Here is an 18,675-nt window from a genome sequence, read left to right on the forward strand (position 1 = left end):
GATTGTTATCGTCAGCTTGTAGCCACTCTTTCACATCATTTTCATTAGCGTCCTCATAGTTGTAATAGTTTCTGCACCTGTACAACATTGTTTCTGTTTGCTTGTTGATTTGGGGTTTCTTCAGAATTTAGGCTTGGCCAACGTTTTGTTCCAGGATTTTGTCAACAGGTTTTCATTTGTAGATTCCCATGATTCTGCAACCCAATAAATTACGTCTTTGAGCTTTTGAAATAATGAGTGTTTCATCTTCAAGGATCCGTCTCAATAACTTTTTATTGTACGAGAGCTTAACATTCTGCAATATATGTTGATCAATGGTCTGGATCAAAGGAGTCACGTTGGGTGGCGAGAAAATGGCCTTTATATCTCTACAAACTAACTCGTTATCCGAGCATTTTTATCTATGCATTTTTTGAGTTTTAGTAAATGACAGGTAGGGCATTTACATTTAGGTTCTTTAATGCCCTTGGTTTTGCCGATTTTCCGATTACCATAAGAGGAAGTTTATGAGTTCCTGCAGTATTAGTACAGGCTAAATCGTTAATCTTTCCTTGCGTATTTTGAAACCGGGTGCACTTTTTTCTTCTTTACCAGCCAAAATTTTTATTGGCAATCCATTAAAGCTGAGGCCACTCTCATCAGGATTATATATTTGCTGCGGTGTCGCAAATGTACTTAAATATTCAGTTGCAGTAGCCTCATTAGACGATAGGCGTTCTCCAGTAATGGCTAATTCTCGAATACCATGACGCTTCTTAAAACAATGAAGTCAGACTGTACTAACAGAAAAAGAATCGCCACCATTCATTAATTGATTTAATTGTAGAGCTTTTTCTTTGATAATGGGCCCAAACAAACGAAACAAACAGAGCACTGTCAAGTTTCTCTAATGGTGTAGTTTTTACTGTTTGGCGAGATTCAAGACACTTACTCGTTGAAGAAATACAAAACTGTTCTATTTTTGATCGGTTTTTCTTCCAGTCAGTGATTGTGGAATTCCCCAGTCCAAACTCAACAGCCAATTTTGAGAAACTTTCACCATTGTCTAAGCGTTTTAGCAATTTAAGTTTACCTTGTGATGTACCCGAAATATATTTCCGTTTCGGAGCCATTTCACTACATTTACAGAGTCAAAAACTAAAGAAACGGTAGAAAAAACCACTCACATTGACACAGATTGCGGAATGCAGGAAATAGCGCGCCAGCCGAATAAAGACTTTTTGTTCCGTCAGGTGATTCTCTCTCCAACTTAATGCGAAAAAACCTTTTTCAGGATTGCCAAACAAACGCTAATGCAACTTAGTACACTGTACTCATAATACAAACCGTATCTTGAGTTCGTCAACTAGAATAGTGTTTTATTAAATTAAATATGTTTGGAAATTTGTGGAAAATAATTTAAGAAAAGATATATTAATACTATTCAGTGATATCTGATAAATTTAATGGCTGCTACAGTACGATACTGGTATGTACTGTACTCTATTTTGAATGTGATACCCTAAAAGAGAAAACTACTTTTACTTTTACTGTATACTTCTGCTACGTTTGAAAACTTTCGCTTTCTTGTTTAAGATGTTATAAAATGAAACAAACTGTCCTTATCGCTTTATACTGTACCAGGTTATGTAATTTATACGATGGATTTTGTATTTATATAAATTTTGGTAATTAATCCGAAATATTCGTTAATCTGAAATGAATCCGGTCCCAATCATTTCGGTTTATCGAGACTTCACTGTGCTAGACTATGTTCTGTATCCCTTTACCCTGGTATGAAGGAATTTTGAGTCTACTATTGCATATAAGATAAATTTTTTGTTATTTCTTCGCAGAAACTGTTTGATTATTCTCATTCTTAAAATTACATTGGAAAGGTTTAATAATTGTAATTCATAGGTAGGTAGGTATTATCAATTGAGTGAAAACAGAAGTAACTACAAAAATATATATTAGGTCATAGAAATTTGAGAACACTACTACTTAAAATAAATATAAAAATATACCCAGCCTGCTGGGATACCGCTCTGTTACAGCCCAATTGTTCATCAAAAGAGCCAGGTAAACATTGACAGTTTCCGTCGATACAATTTATTACATTTGAGAATTTTGGATCAGGAATACACTCTTCAATACTAGAACAGTAACCACCTAGTCCAGCAGATCGAACACATTGGGTATTCCAATTATGAAAACCTTCGGAACATGTACAGTTATTAGAGATACACGTACTACCTTGCAAGTAAGCACTACATTGCTCATTTTCTTCGCAATAATCAAAAAATCTTGTTGCAGCTGAAATAATATGAAACAGTATTGAATAAATAATCATACTTAACTTTGTTGCAAATGCAATATGCACGATTGCATATAAAAGAAAGTAAGAGATATCGGGTGATTGTGATGTACTTCAAGTCAATGTATCATTTCTATAAGAAAATTCACAATATCAACAAAATTAGGAAAGAAAGTCCAAAAATATCCATTTCAGAACGTCAAATTATTATTGTTTTATCCAGGCATATAAAATAAATACAGTGTGTTCCAAAAGAATTATAAAATAATTCAAATCATCTATACAAGTCCATGAGAAGTCTGTATAACTTGGATTGGTCAGTAGAACGCCTTCTACTGAACCGCTATTTACTTTAAATCATACAGAATAAGATTCACTAGAGATTATGTGAATTATATGATTGGTAGACAGTGTTGCTTACAGAAGAAACACAAGTGAGCCTAAAATCTCTAGATTAAGGTAATTACGTATGGCACAGAACTAAAGAAAGATTTTCTTATGGTACTATTTTTCCAAAAGAGTCATTTGGTGTTTGATCAAAAATGTTCTTGATGGAGTATGTTTTGAGGCACCTACAAAACTATTTATACACGCCCTTCAAATACAGAAACATTATGAAAGATTAAGTTTGCCCCATTTATAGAAGACAGTAACCTTCACACCTCTTCATGCACGGTAATAAAAAGCTTAACATTGCAAAGATTGTCTTGCAAATGTTAGAATAGATACCGAGCAGACCTGATTTAAATTCAACAGAGTTACTTTAAGATGTTTAAAATAATTAGTTCAACATCTTTGTTGAATCTGGCTATTTTAATTTTTTGTACCTGATTGCCAAATTTTGTACGGGGGTTGATACTTAAGTTTTGAGATAGACAAATACTCGTATTTATAATTGAATATGGCTTTATTGTTTCTCAAAATAGTTTCTTTTATACTTTTGAATAAGTTACAATTTTCGAAGCATTTTTCACATTCCGATTGAGATCAGGTGTAGAAAAACGTTGACCTCGTAATTTATTTTTGAACTGCGGTAATGGTGAGAAGAAGTCATTGGATGCCAAAGAAGCACTGCATGGCGGAAGACCCATTAATTCGATGTTTGAAGATTGGTTTTCCTAAATTTTTCGAACACTTATGGCAAACAAATGCTGGTGTACCATTCAGAATTGACCATTCTACATTGCTCCAATGTATCGGAGGCGACATATCCAATTTATTCGAAAAATCTGGCCATCATTCGCTGCGAAGTGCGCGAGCAACTTTTGTTGGATTTGGCTCGTCTCTCAAGACGAGCCAAACCCATAAAGTTGATTGTTGTTTAGTTTCAGATTCATATACGTAGATCCATAATTCATCGCCTGTCACGATCTTATAGACATCTTTTGAAGCACTACAATTGAAGCACTAATGCCTAAGTATGCCTCAATCTCATGGTATGCCATATGACATCGATTTTTGCAGGCAGAACGTACTTTATGAAATTCATCCTATAGCAATGTACGACCATTATTGGTTTATCTGCACACTGCTGTTGGTGTGATGTGTGAAAAATTCCACGACGATGAATGTTTCAAATATATGTGAACAACACAAATAGCAATCGAATGACAACATGTTCTAAGTTCATTCACCACCAAAAGTGACAATTTTCATGATAACAATGTCATATTTGACATATTCACATCAGTGTTGCCACATCTTAAAACTTGGGTTGCAACCCTTGTATAAATATCCGAACAATTAAAAATAAATGTTTTGTTATGCAATATTCGACTCTATTACAATATTTATAATGGTGTTATTATAAATTGGATTTAATTATAAGTTTCTCACATGTTAATAGAATATGGTCCTTGGCTGTTTCGACGGATAAAAAAATCAAAATGTTAGACATAGAGATATTTTCATAAGGAGTGCTGAAAAATAGATTGTTACACCAATATTCTGAACATCAGAAATTTTTCTTATAATTTAACGCGTTTGTTAATCTGTAACTACGAAACTTTCGGGCAATTTGTATTTATTGTATTGGAATTACATACAAATTATGGACTCTTTAATGTCCAGAAGTTTCATTCCCTATATTTGAGCAACAAAAACACATACTAACCCCTCAAGCATCTTGTTTCATCACGTGATAATACAAATCCTGTCGCACATCTGCATGTTACTCTACATTGCGTATTTTCAACTAAAATACATTGATTATCATTATCACAGGACTCCCCAAGGTTTCTACCTTCTATGCAGTCATTTTTCTCAGTATTTGGTACTTGTTTATCAAATGGACAAATGCATTTTCCATAAACGCAATTACCAAATTTGTTATCCATCATCCAGCAGTTACCGTCACTACTGCAATAATCATCCAAAACTAAAAAATATATATTTAACTATCGAAATTTTTTAGTTTCATAGTAGTTGTCCACTCAATCGAATATTAGATTATTATCAATATGGTCCATTTTTGATTGTTATTTTAACAGAATCTGTATGAATATAATTATTAAATAACATAATAATAATTAGTTTGTGGTCATCGAAGTGTATTGGAATGGTGGATTGTCTTATGAAAAGACCAATTTCAGCAAAATATTTTCAATTTAAATAATACTTACGTACTGATACATAGCATCTGCCGTCTTTGTATAAATGGGATCCATCTTTACATCTACAAGTTGATTCATAGCATTCCGAATTTTCCGTTAATATAAGTTGGCATTGCATGTTTTTCTCACAAGGTTCTCCAAATCCAGCAGCTAGAAACGTTTTTGATGGAAGTTGATTACTAGTTGGTTGGTAATTGAAAATACTGGTATTTAATTATTTGTTCTTGATATAAAGGATTGACAGAAATCGGTAATCTCGTTCTCTACCGGCGCGCTTTGATAGTAAACCGGAGGATATAAAATATTCTAGTAAGCTCTTTAAAACACTTCCAGGATATAATATTACTCACATTGATATAGCAATGGTCAAGTTTCAGCGAAAAAAAGAATAACCTTAATCCTAATCCTGGCTTTCGCTAGTGGTAAGAGTTTAACCAGGAAATAGGAAAATAATAGAGATAATATATCTATTCTACAATAAACTACGATCATTATAAAATGAAAAAGGAAATTGTATGTTAGCTGCAAATTCAAAATAAGAATTCTCAAATGATCTTGATATAGACTAAATTGAGATAGTTTAGATGACTTCCTATATTTGACTATGGTCCTCTGGATATAAGTTCATTCATTGCATGTACTATAACATAATACATTTTGTATTACTTGTAAATTCATATGCCTCTTGATATTGATCTTAAACTTCTGTAGGGTGTAGTGCTCAGAAAGTCTCTGGTCAAACCTGGTGCGCCTATAAGCTGAACTGCTCTCTTCTGTATTGAGTCGAGCATCTTCAGGGTATGCTTGGGAGCTGAGCTCCAAATATGCGAGCAATCTTCTATAGATGGACGAATCTGGGCCTTGTAGAGGATTGGAAACTGTTGCGGGGTATATAGATTTTTGGTCTTGAAGAGGGCTCCAAGTTTTTGTGAAGCAGCCTTGACTAAATCAACCTCCAACTAGCGAATTTGCGGTGAAGGTGATACTTTATGTCCAGATAGAACCAAATCCTGAGCTGCAGTTCCAGTTTCTTTTTAAAAATAGCAGCCTGGGTCTTTGTTGTATTAAATCAATCGTATTATGTACTTCCATTCCGTTCCAGAATATTTTCAAGATTAGCATTAATGGTGGTTATCTAATGCTGTCTATGTATTTTGGCGGTAGCCGAGTTTATCGGAGCGGTTGATTTGAACGACATCAGTGTGCTATTGTCGGCGAAGATATAGATCGGGTTTTTAATTAGTAGTAGATCGTCAACACTGGAGAACATCAGTGTTGATCTCCAACCTTTCTGAGGTGTATCTATCGATACCGACCTAGATGGATCGATTTTTGAGAAAGCTACTGAGCCAGCCAAGAAGTGAGAACGACAAACTGTACGATCTAAATTTATTTAGAAGGTTCACATGCTAAACTCTCTCAAAAGCCTTTGACAGAGTCAAGTCCGATTGCTCTGGATTCTCCATATTTCTCTATGTCTTCAGTCAATATGCTAGTGACATAGGCCAGTAGGTTCCCGGTTGATCTATGTTCACGGAAGCCGTATTAATAGTCGCTGATGAAGTTAACAGATTCAAGATATTTCAAGATTTGCTGATGAATGACTCCAGACCTTAGAAATGGCTGCGACAATAAAATATTCGCGTGGAGAAGCATTTTTTAACTCTTTAGAACTACTTAGAAATAATGTTCCTACTTCTACGTTATCAGGATTTCTAAAATAATAAAGTTTTATAGTTAAGTCTTTATAATATTTATTGTCATTGTGCACATCTTTTTAATATGAAATATGTGATTTTATATAACAATAAAATCGACTGCCATGTTTTCCTGGAAAGCATTGTCCTTCACATCATTATTTCCGTGCAGTTTAATGTGTCATATTAATAATTGAAAACGACATAAGACTTTGGTAATATCACTCATAAAATGATTAAATGAAAAAATAATCATTTGATGGTAATCAAACTTATACTTATAACAAATACTCACGGCCTAGACAAGCGAAAAATGTTTTATTTCTGCTAACCATATCATATCCTTCTCTACATTTGCAGAAACCCACTTTATCCGCATCGTTATCAAAACAAAATGAATTATCACTCATTTTCATACAATCACTGTCCACTCTACATCTTGTGTAACTATCTAAAACAGAGATATCACAGTTTACTTACTTGTTGCTTAAATTACCTTGGAGTTGCAATATTGAGCGACAGGGATTTGATAGAGAAAACGAGAGCTTAAGCGATAAAGGTACCAAGGTTCAGCGGATACTTAAGAATCTACAAAAAACGTGTGAGAACTATTCTCAATAAACAACGGAAAGAAGATCCGAAACGTCAACAATAAAAAGAATAATGAGGACAACTGGAATGAAAACGATATAAACATTTAATGGAGTAAACTTCATAGAGGTAGGAGAGATCAAGTTGAAAGAATGCCGGAAAACTTAAGAGACAAAAACCAGCAACTAATCACACAAAGGTCACTAGACAGACCACCAATAAAATGGTATGAGAGCTAAAGCTCAGCATCTCAAGAAGATTTTAGGAGTCTAAATAAAAATAATAATGAGGACAAGTGGAAAGAAAGTCTAAAGAGTCTAAATATTTTTAAATAGAATCGGTTACCAACAAAAAAGTAACTAGAGCTGTCCTCTTCACCGCATCTTGCATGTAGAAAGAAATGACCTTGACGCCAATGGCACTGTATTAAACGTTTCACGAACATAGGCAAGTTAGTCCTCCAAACGTTGGCCCCAATGTATGGAAACTTCTTTACCAATGCAATCAAAACACTACATCTAATAATTTGCAACTACTTTGAATAATAACACAAATGTAAGTATATTTTTTAATCCATTTCCATAAAAAATCATGAGTGAAAATTTAGAATTGTTTTATAAACGAACTCAAATAATATTTAAGTATTAAGAAAATTATTTACACGATTTTCTTTACTTTTCTTCGTTGATTGTTTATCTGTCAGTTACACCGCTATATTGCGAAACAATTTTTATTTCAGTTTTGAGGTAGTTAATCACTTCAAATCCTTTTCAAATTTAAAACATTCAAAATGGATGTAGTTTTCGTTCCTATTGATATATTTTGATTAAAAAAGTTTTCATAAGCTACAATAATTAATTAAAATAAGGACTATAATTTACACATGTAAATGAATTTTTTTGTACAAATACATACTTTTGAGGGTTGAGATTAACATTTAAAACTTAATTTATATCACATGTTTAGGATTATTTTTACTTTAAAGCGAATTTAATCTATTTAATTAAACTATTGAGGGTAAAAATGTTTGAAAATTCATTCTTATATGGTTTTATTATGTTCGTATTTCTATCAACTAAAGAAAACATTACAATTCACTGATAAACCGCCTCAACTTGCTGGATAATTCGCATCAACATATTTTGTTATTCATTGTAACACGAATAGAACAAAAAAATGTAATAATTCAATTTACAGTAGTACCTCAAAGTTAACGATCGTATTTGGATAAGGAGAATTAAATTATTGTTTTATATACCTTAAGTACCTGAATGTAATATTTGAGTTAATTGAACTACGACTATAAAAAACATACTTATCGAATATTCTTCATATAAACCATGGTTTTCAGAGAGCACGTTTCTTATGATCATCAAATTGAGGATTGTAAACAATACGCACTTATTCATAATTAAACTATAAATATTCAATTATTTAACACCAAACTATACTACTAAAAGGTTGTTCATTGTCACTAATACTCGTTGTTTTTATCAGTCGAATACAGGTGAAAGAGATAATGGTGATAAAAATAATTTTTCTACGATAACGTCAGCCTCTTTCAATTATTTTGTAATAGTGTAAACACAAATTGATATTAGTCATGAAACTTTGTGACGATCGTTGATTCATTACCATTTTATTTATTAAATTATTGACAAGAACAGGTATTTAAATTAAATATTTAAAGTTTCCATTAATTTCAGGCGCGCGTTTCATTATTGACGTCAACTCTAAATGTTTTTTTAATTTGAACTGTGAGGTGGAGTCAGAAATGTTTTAAATAACTTCATTCAAAGCTTCGAGAAACTATTTATTACCATGAAATATAAATAGGGTGGTTTTAATTATCTGACTACTGTTACCGTTGGATATTAAGACTATATAGAACACTCTATACGCGTTTATGCTCTCTTAAATACTAGTCCTATTGTATAAGGGAGCTATAAATAATTATATTTCTTATTGTTGTTAGAGTCACATCAATACAAAAATAAGGGTAAGTAATTTGATAAGTTAATGAAACTTCAAATGTCTAATGGACATATGGAACCGCTTAAGTAAGACGTTGAGGACGATGACTTTACAATAAATCTTAACGAATATAATAGTAAGTAGAAATTAAATGGGTAGATTCATGATTTTTCACAGATATTAGGTAATAAATAATTATAAAATAAGAGACATATTGTATAACGTAATATATGGTTAACAGATTTTGAATGATTCTCATCAGGAGTGGCGAGATAATTCACTAGATATCATGTTACATTAAGTTCAAGCTCATGTAAAGACGAAAATATATCGACATAGATAAAAACGTACAAACTCTATCCGATGCTCGGCTTCGGATTCGTAACATTGTAGCTCGTTGGCCAGGTTCCGTTCACGACCAGACAATATTCATAACTGTGCTTTCAGAAGGTAGTTTGAGGAAGATCAATTTGCATGACATCTTTTAGTGGATCACAGCGGATATCGCATTCAGAGATACTTGATGACAAAATTGGAAAACGTGATTACAAACGTTGACTATTTATACAATCAATCTATTGTTAGAACAAGGAACTTCGTAGAAATCAAACTTGTGCATCAATAATGTAAAACTTTTAAGTTATACGATTAATAATTAGAAAAATAATTATTGAATAAGATAATTGAATTGAAGAATTGAATTGGCAAACATAAGAGCACGCCACCAAAGATCAAATCAAAAGCAATGTTACTAACAAAATAACACTCCTACGTTTTATTGTGTTTCTTTTTCTAACGACACGTATTGAAAGAGAACAAAGTAGTATCAATCCCCTTTCAACGTGGAAAATAAATCAAAGGAGTCATTACTCGATTATGGCAGCACTTCACTTTAACAACAAGTTAAAGGGCCCTTTAATTTAAAGGAACTTTTAGTTAAAGTGCCAGTTAGGTTGAGATTATGAAACCGGCCGTAAGTAGTAGTTTGTATTTCGTGAATGATCATTTCTTAGTTTATCAAGAAATGCGATATCGTATTTTATACAATTTTTATCGAAGTAATTTTTTGTTGTGTTTACTTATGCTACTTGAATATATCTTTGCAATTAGGCTAGTCGATGACCAATTTCCCGTGTATTTATCCATACAGCACTCTCTTCTATTTTAAAGTCTGCCTTGTGCTGAGAGTTGCTTTATTACTTTGTTTCGTTGAAAATAAGTAGATAGTCGATACATTGACTAATTCAAAGGACTTTTCTGAAAGTCCATACTTTTCGACTTATTTGTGCTTAAAATTGTCGGTTTTCTGGCAAAACATCTACATTCTCCAAAAGTTTTTCGCGAATAACTGGAATAATATTTAATCGAAGAACCTCCAAAGAACAAAATTATAGCTTATAAAAAAAAACAACAGAATTTGCTATTTATAATGTATGCAGATCCAATACAAACGCAATTGTTGACGTCAAAATGGAAAGTTTTTATGTACAAAAACCAAGCTATTTTTCGGAGGAAATACATATAAATTCTGTCAAAGTCTTTTCAGAAACTTTTGTCTCTGCTTTCTTTAAACATTCCTAGAAACAAAACTTTCACTTTATTTATGTTCTAATAATACGTTTTGAGTGCTTGACTTGTTCAAACCACTTACTTATTTTTGAAAAAAAAATTGAGCTTGAAGTACTTTAACGATAAATCTATTTTTTCAGAATAATTCAAAAACTATCGGTAATAAGCCCAAGTTTGTATAAAATTTTGAGCTTTTTTCTGAAAATTTTTGGAATTTATCTTAGGGCCATGTAAAATATTTGTTCAAGAAGAAGAGAGTTGGCTATATTAGTTATATTCCCTGTATACGTTGTATAGAGAAGCCAAAACAGTTTCCACGATTCAAAGGAATACCATGTGTTGCTCTCGGTTAAAATTATTGAACACATCAAACATTTACAGATGATTGCAAGCTGGAAACTAGTATTTCACCAAATTTTTCGAATGGTTCAATGATTTCTGTCATAACGAATGGCTGTTGAGAGCCGAAACTGATTAATGAATCATAATTTATATTGAAAATCGTCAATTGACGTTCATTTAACTGATATAAAGATAATTTCAATTGATAACATGCTCCAATCTAAATTTTTTTCGTATAGTGGTGGCTTTTACCCATAAAAAAGGCACACTCGGCTCACGGTAGATTTTGAAAGGAAGAGAAGGTAAAATCTAAATCCAAATACACAGTTCACACTTTTTTTACCGTCATTCGCAGGACAAAATCTGTTCTAATTCTGAAATATATGCGAACTAAGATAGAAACTAATTCCTCTTTTTTGTCGTTAAACGCTGTATGGAATCTGCATGAAAAACGAACAAATATCATAGAAATGGACAGCTGAATTAACCAAATACGATGGACGATAAATTTTTATTGAAAACTTTTATTAATATAGTTAATCCGTTATTTCAATTTATTTTTATCCATTATCAGTTTCATCCACGATGTCATCAATAGTTTCATTCTTGTTAACTTCTTTCATAAAGTTCTCAAAAGGAAAATTCAATCGCGACGTATATGAATCAATCTTTCTTTAGTTATCTATCAATGTTTCCAATTTTGACCCCTTTAATAGTTATATAGTCATTCTCTGCTTTAAGACAAGAAAACGAACCGAATTTCGAAGAGCAAATTCTGTATAGACAATTGTCAATTTTTAAACTTCATTCCCACTGTCTCTTCTGTTGGAGGTTATGTGGGTCCAGTTCGAAATTAAAAAAAAATAAAGTTGTGCTAGGTTTGTGCTACTTGTGCTGCGAATATTTTTTTCAATATTGGAAGTTCTATGAGCTGGTAAAAATTTTAAAAAGAAGTTCATTTATTTTAGATTTTCGAAAGAAATAGGGTTCAATTGTGATAACTTTGTGCTATTTGTGCCACTAGAGACTAATTGGAAAACACCTTAAAATTTTGTTTTCTTTTTCTTTTCTCGACAGGTTCATCAACCTCTTTGTCATTGGACATCGGAATTTTTTTAATTATCGCTATAAACTTGAATTTAATGAGAATAAAACATGCATTTCATGCTATTGTCCGTTTTCAACTTTTGTTTTTCCCATAAAAATAAGTATCGATAATCTTTGCTTACAATTTGAAAATAATTGTGAGCATTATAGCATTATATTAAAGAAATATATATTTTGGAAAATTTATGTATAAATATCGAATAGAACCTTTCTTCCTTCTCTTCGTTTCTCTTCATTAGTTTTTAGTATATACAGCCATGTGGTCATGTTTTTTATCTTGGCTGGATGCCGTTTTTACATGGGTTTTCTTAGAACCTTCATCAAAATGTATCCATGCTGGTCCCATTTTTACGTAGCTGGTATAATGATCGATACTGTTTTGGTGGAAGAATCCGTGAAATTCAATGATTCCGGCTAGAGAATATTGCTCAGTTTGGTTCTATTCAGCTACTTCGATTGTTTGCGCTATTTCGTGTTGTCGCCGATGCCAATTTCCAAAAGTAGATGTGGACAATATCGAATTTGTATTTTTGTATCCTGTCCACAACTCTTTCTTGGCATGATATAATGCTGTACATCTTTTTTCAGTTCTTTGAATCTTTTATCTCTTAGTGTATTGGTGTTAACTGACAAAAAGATGTTGTTCCTTCGTTTATTTTCTTCGCACACTTGGCAAATATCGTCCCTCATAACGCTTGGACACTCATTGAATAAAGCTTTGGCGTTATTTCCTATGTTGATCTCTGCATTAATATTATTTTCGTCCTCATTTCGGTCGTTTCGAATATGGTCATTTGCCAAGAGAACGGAAAAAATTTTGACTCAAAATCTTTTTTGATCAACTCGTTCGCCACACCGTAGATAGGTGATTTTATACTATTACACCTTTTTATATGCCTCCTTATTCTGCAGACGGTGCGCCAAAATTTGACACATACTGTCAAATGCACATATGTTCTTTATTATATAAGTTTTTCCTTGATAACTTGAGTTGCGATAGTTGTTACTTTTTTGTCTCTATGAAATTCACGATTACTCGATTGTAGCGATTTAATCATTAATTTTGACGAAATAATTTTTTATGCCGACTACACAGTCGCCTAGCACAACTCAGCACAACTTTTACTTTTGCGATAAAAAATTCCTGTTCCAAGTACGGATGTGGTGAACTTTGTTATCTTATGAAATCCGCAATTTTCGAAGCTTATTCACTATTTTCACTTTTTCGTGCCAACTGCGCAGGGGCTTAAGATGCCAGCACAACCCTCACTTTTGCGTTAAAAAAATCCTGTGTCAACTTTGTTGCCCCTATGAAATCCACAATTATGGAATTTTAATAAATAATTTTCGTACCGACTGCACAGTGGCCTAGGATGCTAGCACCACACATCACAACCACAAAGTGGTTGGCTAACCTCTCAAAAAAAAAAGAAAACAAATTTTGCTTAAGTTGTTCCAATTAATGTTTACAATTAGCTAGCAAAGAGCTAGCATAATTACACCTTATTTCTTTTTCAGAAATTTTAAAATAGCTGAGCTAACTTTTTTTGCATTTTTTAACAGCTCATAGAACTTTCAATAATAAAAAAAATAATTTCACAGCACCAGTAGCACAAACCTAGCAGAATTTAACTAAGAGCATGACATGCCTAGTACATAATAATGCTCGACCTCACGTGGCTCGTTGTTTGGATGAGTTTCTGAAGGAGGTTGACATAAATGTAATAGATTAGTCAGTATAATCCCAAAACCTCAATCCAATCGAGCCGAAATTAATGTCCTTGCAGTGGAAAATCGGGAGCAAATTATAAATTACTCGTAATGTAACATCAGAAGACGGTTAGCTGCGGTCATAAGTGAACTTGGAAGATACACATCATATTGAGAAGAATTGAAAATTTCATTACCTCTTGAGTGTTTTTATAGCATACCAATTCATATAAATTAATATTTGAGTCGCAAAGTTCTTATATTAATTTCACTTTACACTGAAAACATAGAAAATGCTGTTATTTCTTTAAAAGTGAAGATACATTAGAAAATGAAAACAGATGGGACCATATATCATGGTTTTTAGACATTCTCGTCTGTCAACGATTCACTTCCCAGGTAGTATGAAATATCATTACAGTGAAATGTGCTGCCTATTCACTTGTTTTCATTATATCTTAAAATATTTTTATGTATTTGTACCATAAAGAAAATATATGTAATTCGTGGTTGTGTAGAATTCCTTGTAAAATGTATATAATCTCCAGGAAATAAATTATCTTAGACACATTTCCTAGGGTATCTGCAAAGTTCTTGAATATCGGAAATTCAATACATTCAAGATATAAATGGGATCGCGGAGAGAGCGTAGCGAAGGGAAGAAAATTTGGAGGAAACCGTGGAAAATATCACTGTTCTTGTATGTGAACTCCTAAGGTGATCATTGAGTTAAGTCAAGTACCCAACAACGATTTAGGTCAAAACCTAACACACAACCTTCAGTTTGTGTTCAAAATAAAAGCAACGTTTTTCCACAACAAGCTACAGGGGCTCATATAAGTGGATATGTAATCCACACGATTTACGCTGGAAATGACGACCTGTCAAGGCTAAGTATGGAATAAAACAAAGTGAAGACGACTTATTTAATGATCTCATAAACGATTTGGAGTAACTATCAAATTTATCAAAAGTATAATGGTTTTCACAGAAATAGGTGCTACGTAGATAGTAGAGGCAGGAGGAATGTCATCAGATTTCAAAACTTTGGACTTTTTAGGTTAATAGCCTTGCGAAAATGCTTTTATCTATACGTAAGCAACCTCGAATTTGTGGATCACAAGGTAGATAATTTTGTATCTATACTCATAATTTCAAAATAAGCAAACATAACATTTTCGGTTATTGTGTGCACATTGTTAGCGTCGCCCCATAATCGAAAGTTCCGATAGACTTTTTTGTAAATGGTGCGCGGTTTTTTCGGAAGCAAATTATGTATGGCCTTTGCTTCTAATTTACGTAATCCTGGAGGTGTGTAATTAAATTCTTCACTTCTTTCTCCACCCTTTTTTTTGTATTTTTAAGGTTAGGTTTGAATTATTTTATATTTGATTTGCCAACAAACAAGAATTTAAAGCTTTGTTTATCAGTGCTACCAACGAATTATAGTAACCATACCTTTCCTAGTATAATGTTCAAACAACTTTTTAGTTTAAAGTAGAAAATGGAATAAAAATAAAAAAATATTTGTGACACTCGTTGCTTTAGAAACGCGCGCGACAAAATAGTGTCTAATAAATCTTGTATAATAATTTTCTTCACTAGAAAAGTTCATATGCCGATTTCCATATTATGACTTTATCAAAGATTCAAAACATTAAGTCGAAATTTATGTATTGGTTGGCGACAAAGTAATTTCAGTTTTGTAGTAAGAAATAAAACACTTTTTTTAACAAAGAATTCATGATTCATGGTCCTAATCAGCAAAAAACTTAACCAGGTGCGATTGAAAGTCATCGTTATTTGTGAAAGTTTGATCATTTAAAGAATTCTACAAACTTCGAAATAAATGGTAATCAGATTGTACCAGATCAGAGCTGTATGGTAGATGTGGCATTACTTCACAGCCAAGCACCAATAGTTTCCCGCGAATTGCCAAAGATGTGTGAGGCCTTGCATTATCGTGTTGGAACACTAAACCTTTCCGATTTGACAATTCTGGCCGTTTTTCTTCCATTGCTTCATTCAGTTTCATTAATTGTTGACAGTGAACATCAGAATTGATCGTTTGGTTACGTGGAAGCAGCTCAAAAAAACAACACTTTCGTAATTGCATCAAACCGACAGCATGTGCTTTTTTGTTGTTTTTCAAAGCTCGATATGGAATCCTAAAACAGGCTAATTAATCCTCATTAGATGGAGACATATGCTCAAAAGGTTTGAGTAATCATATTTTCGGAACTATATTTGTAGACGGAAAACTGACAACCGAAAAGTATTTTTCAATAGGTATAGTCTCCAAGGTTCAAACATTTTGCAAGCCTCTGCAACTTGATAATAAATAATTGTTTTGATTTGTGGATAAAGACTGGAGCGAACACATTAATCAGGTGAATATTATCCAGAATATGTATATCCTCTTTGGAATAGATCGTGGAAATTAGATTTTTAAAGGTCTTTCGATGAAATTAATCAGAACCAGGTTTGCTAAACTTTTGTGAATTCCACATTATATTCAAATATATGTTTGAACTCGGGTAATTTATTTCAAGTTAACATATCTCAACATTTTTCGTAATACTCATACAAAAGAATATAAATAATAATTCCACACTGTATATAAATTCCATTGATTCAGAATTTTTCCATTGCAATCATTATTATATAGAATAACATAGAAATTTCATTTATTTCTTTAACTGTATATGAATCGATATTGCTATTCGCTATTCACTAAAATAAAATAGACCGAACGAAAATGGATTGATGGTCTTCTTATTTGCTGTATATAAAATATTGATTTAATGGCTTTTATCATGTGCCTCAATTGGAATTAGTTAATAAAACAGACACAAACTAGTTAAACTTACAATTAGTCTTCATGATGTAATAGTTTTGCTTCAATTATTCATAATCCAAAGAGCATGAAGGTCTCAAAGTGCCTTTAAAGATTAAATATTATATAGATGGAGTCGCAAATAATTAATCCTCGTGAATAATATTTATACTTACGACAATGGGTAAGTATTACCATGTGCAAACAAAAAATTTATATCTTCATCATTTATATGAATATGCAATTCAAGTATGCGTCGTTTTATTAAAATAAAATTATTTTCAACACAAGAAATTGTGATGAGATAAGAAAGTATGTAATTCATTAGGTTGTTTGAAAGTTTTAAACTTTAGAGTCGATAAGATATTGTTTATGCAGGTTATCAATTCGAAAGCATGTCACTTTGGATATTTCAGCTCATGTAGAAAATGTCAAAATATCATGTCCCTTTTCATATAAGTATATATACGGTTTGTAAGCTGGTTTTCAGTTTAACTACACCAATCTCCTAGCGGGGGCGCATAAAATTCTTGAAAATCCTAAATGTCATCATTTCAACGGTCGTCCAATCACTTTTTCACTACTTTTGGATCAAGTTATATTGAAAAACGTCTTATGTAAAGGATCAAAATGTGTAACAGTAATAAAGCTTGATCCCTTACTCTTCTCTAACATTTCGGGTAAGTTCTACCAGACTTTTTTTAACCGCTGCTATTATGCTTCTTTACAAATTGCCCAAATTTTGAATCTTTACGTTCTAAATAATCGAAAATAGATGCCCACATTGGAAAAATTTAGATAAATTTATCTGCCATCTGCTACGAAATCTATCCTTAACTCTCGTTAAACTCGTTTAACTAGAAGTAATTTTTCTGGTACTTCTTCTTGCTGAAAACCAATAAGAACGTACAAAAGTTCTAGTCTTTAACAATTACTTAAAATATATTTATTGTTTTCACCAGCTTTCTTGCAATTTGCTTAAAATTGGTCGAGTATGTGATATTTTTGAGAAGCTAGATTTTGAGACATGTATAAAAATAAATATAAAATAAAATTTCTTGCGGTGAAAGAGTTCGGAATGCAATTCGAAACGTCACTCATCACGGGTTTTTAAGAAGTATCCATAAATGTTTGGAAGCTGGAGGCAACCATTTCAAACATTTATTTTAGTTTAATTTTTAGTTTTGTTCTTCTCCTCTTAGTGTAGAGTTCTCAAATACTCTTTAACTGACTAAAGTATTTTAATTTTTGATACTTTAAGTTTTGTTATTCGTTGTTCGCCATGGGCAGGTGACAATTAAAAACCATAAAAATTTCATTTTTTTAAGTTTCTTCAAAAACCGTTAATTTGAGATATACAAAGTCTCCTTAATTTAAAGCGTAGAATCCAACGGTAAAAATATGGGGATTGTCATTTGAAAAAATTAAGCTTCAATTAGCGAATTTCTTCATTATTTTCTGAACACCCTATATAAATTTTTGTCAAGGTTTTACAGATTTGAAAGCTGTAAGTGTTATTTGTCAAAATCTCAAAAATATTAGACTTGACTCACTTAAACTTAGAAATATAATTTTTTTAGTGGAGGGCTGTATGTATGCGAAAATTTCGAAAATGTGAAATAATTAAAAAATTTCTTTAGATTTTCAAATATGCTATAGATTTTACTGAAATAATAAATAAAAATGCTACCATCACATTATTGTTATCGCCAGAAATATTTAAAGGAAATGTTTGAATGAAAATATTACATAAAAGGTGAGGCAATGAGTTCAGATGAAATGAACTATATTTGTAAAATAAGCAATTTCAATGTCTATGTATTTGTGGTATTTTTGTGGAATTAATAGAGAGTAATAAAATATTAGAATTCAACGAATTTGTTTGATTTGAGGAGAGTCGACTCTAAGCCTAATTTACATAACATTTACACAATAAAACTG

General features: G+C 32.1%; 1 protein-coding gene across 1 annotated transcript; it reads right to left on the minus strand.

Moving 5' to 3' along the window:
* Nucleotides 1-1,934: 1,934 nt before the first annotated feature.
* Nucleotides 1,935-8,863, minus strand: LOC130897801 (prion-like-(Q/N-rich) domain-bearing protein 25). The gene is made up of 5 exons (XM_057806714.1): nt 8,512-8,863; nt 6,901-7,056; nt 4,918-5,058; nt 4,410-4,673; nt 1,935-2,295 (listed from the first exon to the last, which is right to left on the minus strand). The coding sequence occupies exons 1-5, from the start codon at nt 8,603-8,605 to the stop codon at nt 1,958-1,960; spliced, it is 993 nt and encodes a 330-aa protein (XP_057662697.1). The 5' UTR covers nt 8,606-8,863; the 3' UTR covers nt 1,935-1,957.
* Between the last annotated feature and the right edge of the window lie 9,812 nt (nt 8,864-18,675).

The sequence above is a fragment of the Diorhabda carinulata genome, chromosome 9 (assembly GCF_026250575.1).
Source record: "Diorhabda carinulata isolate Delta chromosome 9, icDioCari1.1, whole genome shotgun sequence".
NCBI classification, from domain to species: Eukaryota; Metazoa; Arthropoda; class Insecta; order Coleoptera; family Chrysomelidae; genus Diorhabda; species Diorhabda carinulata.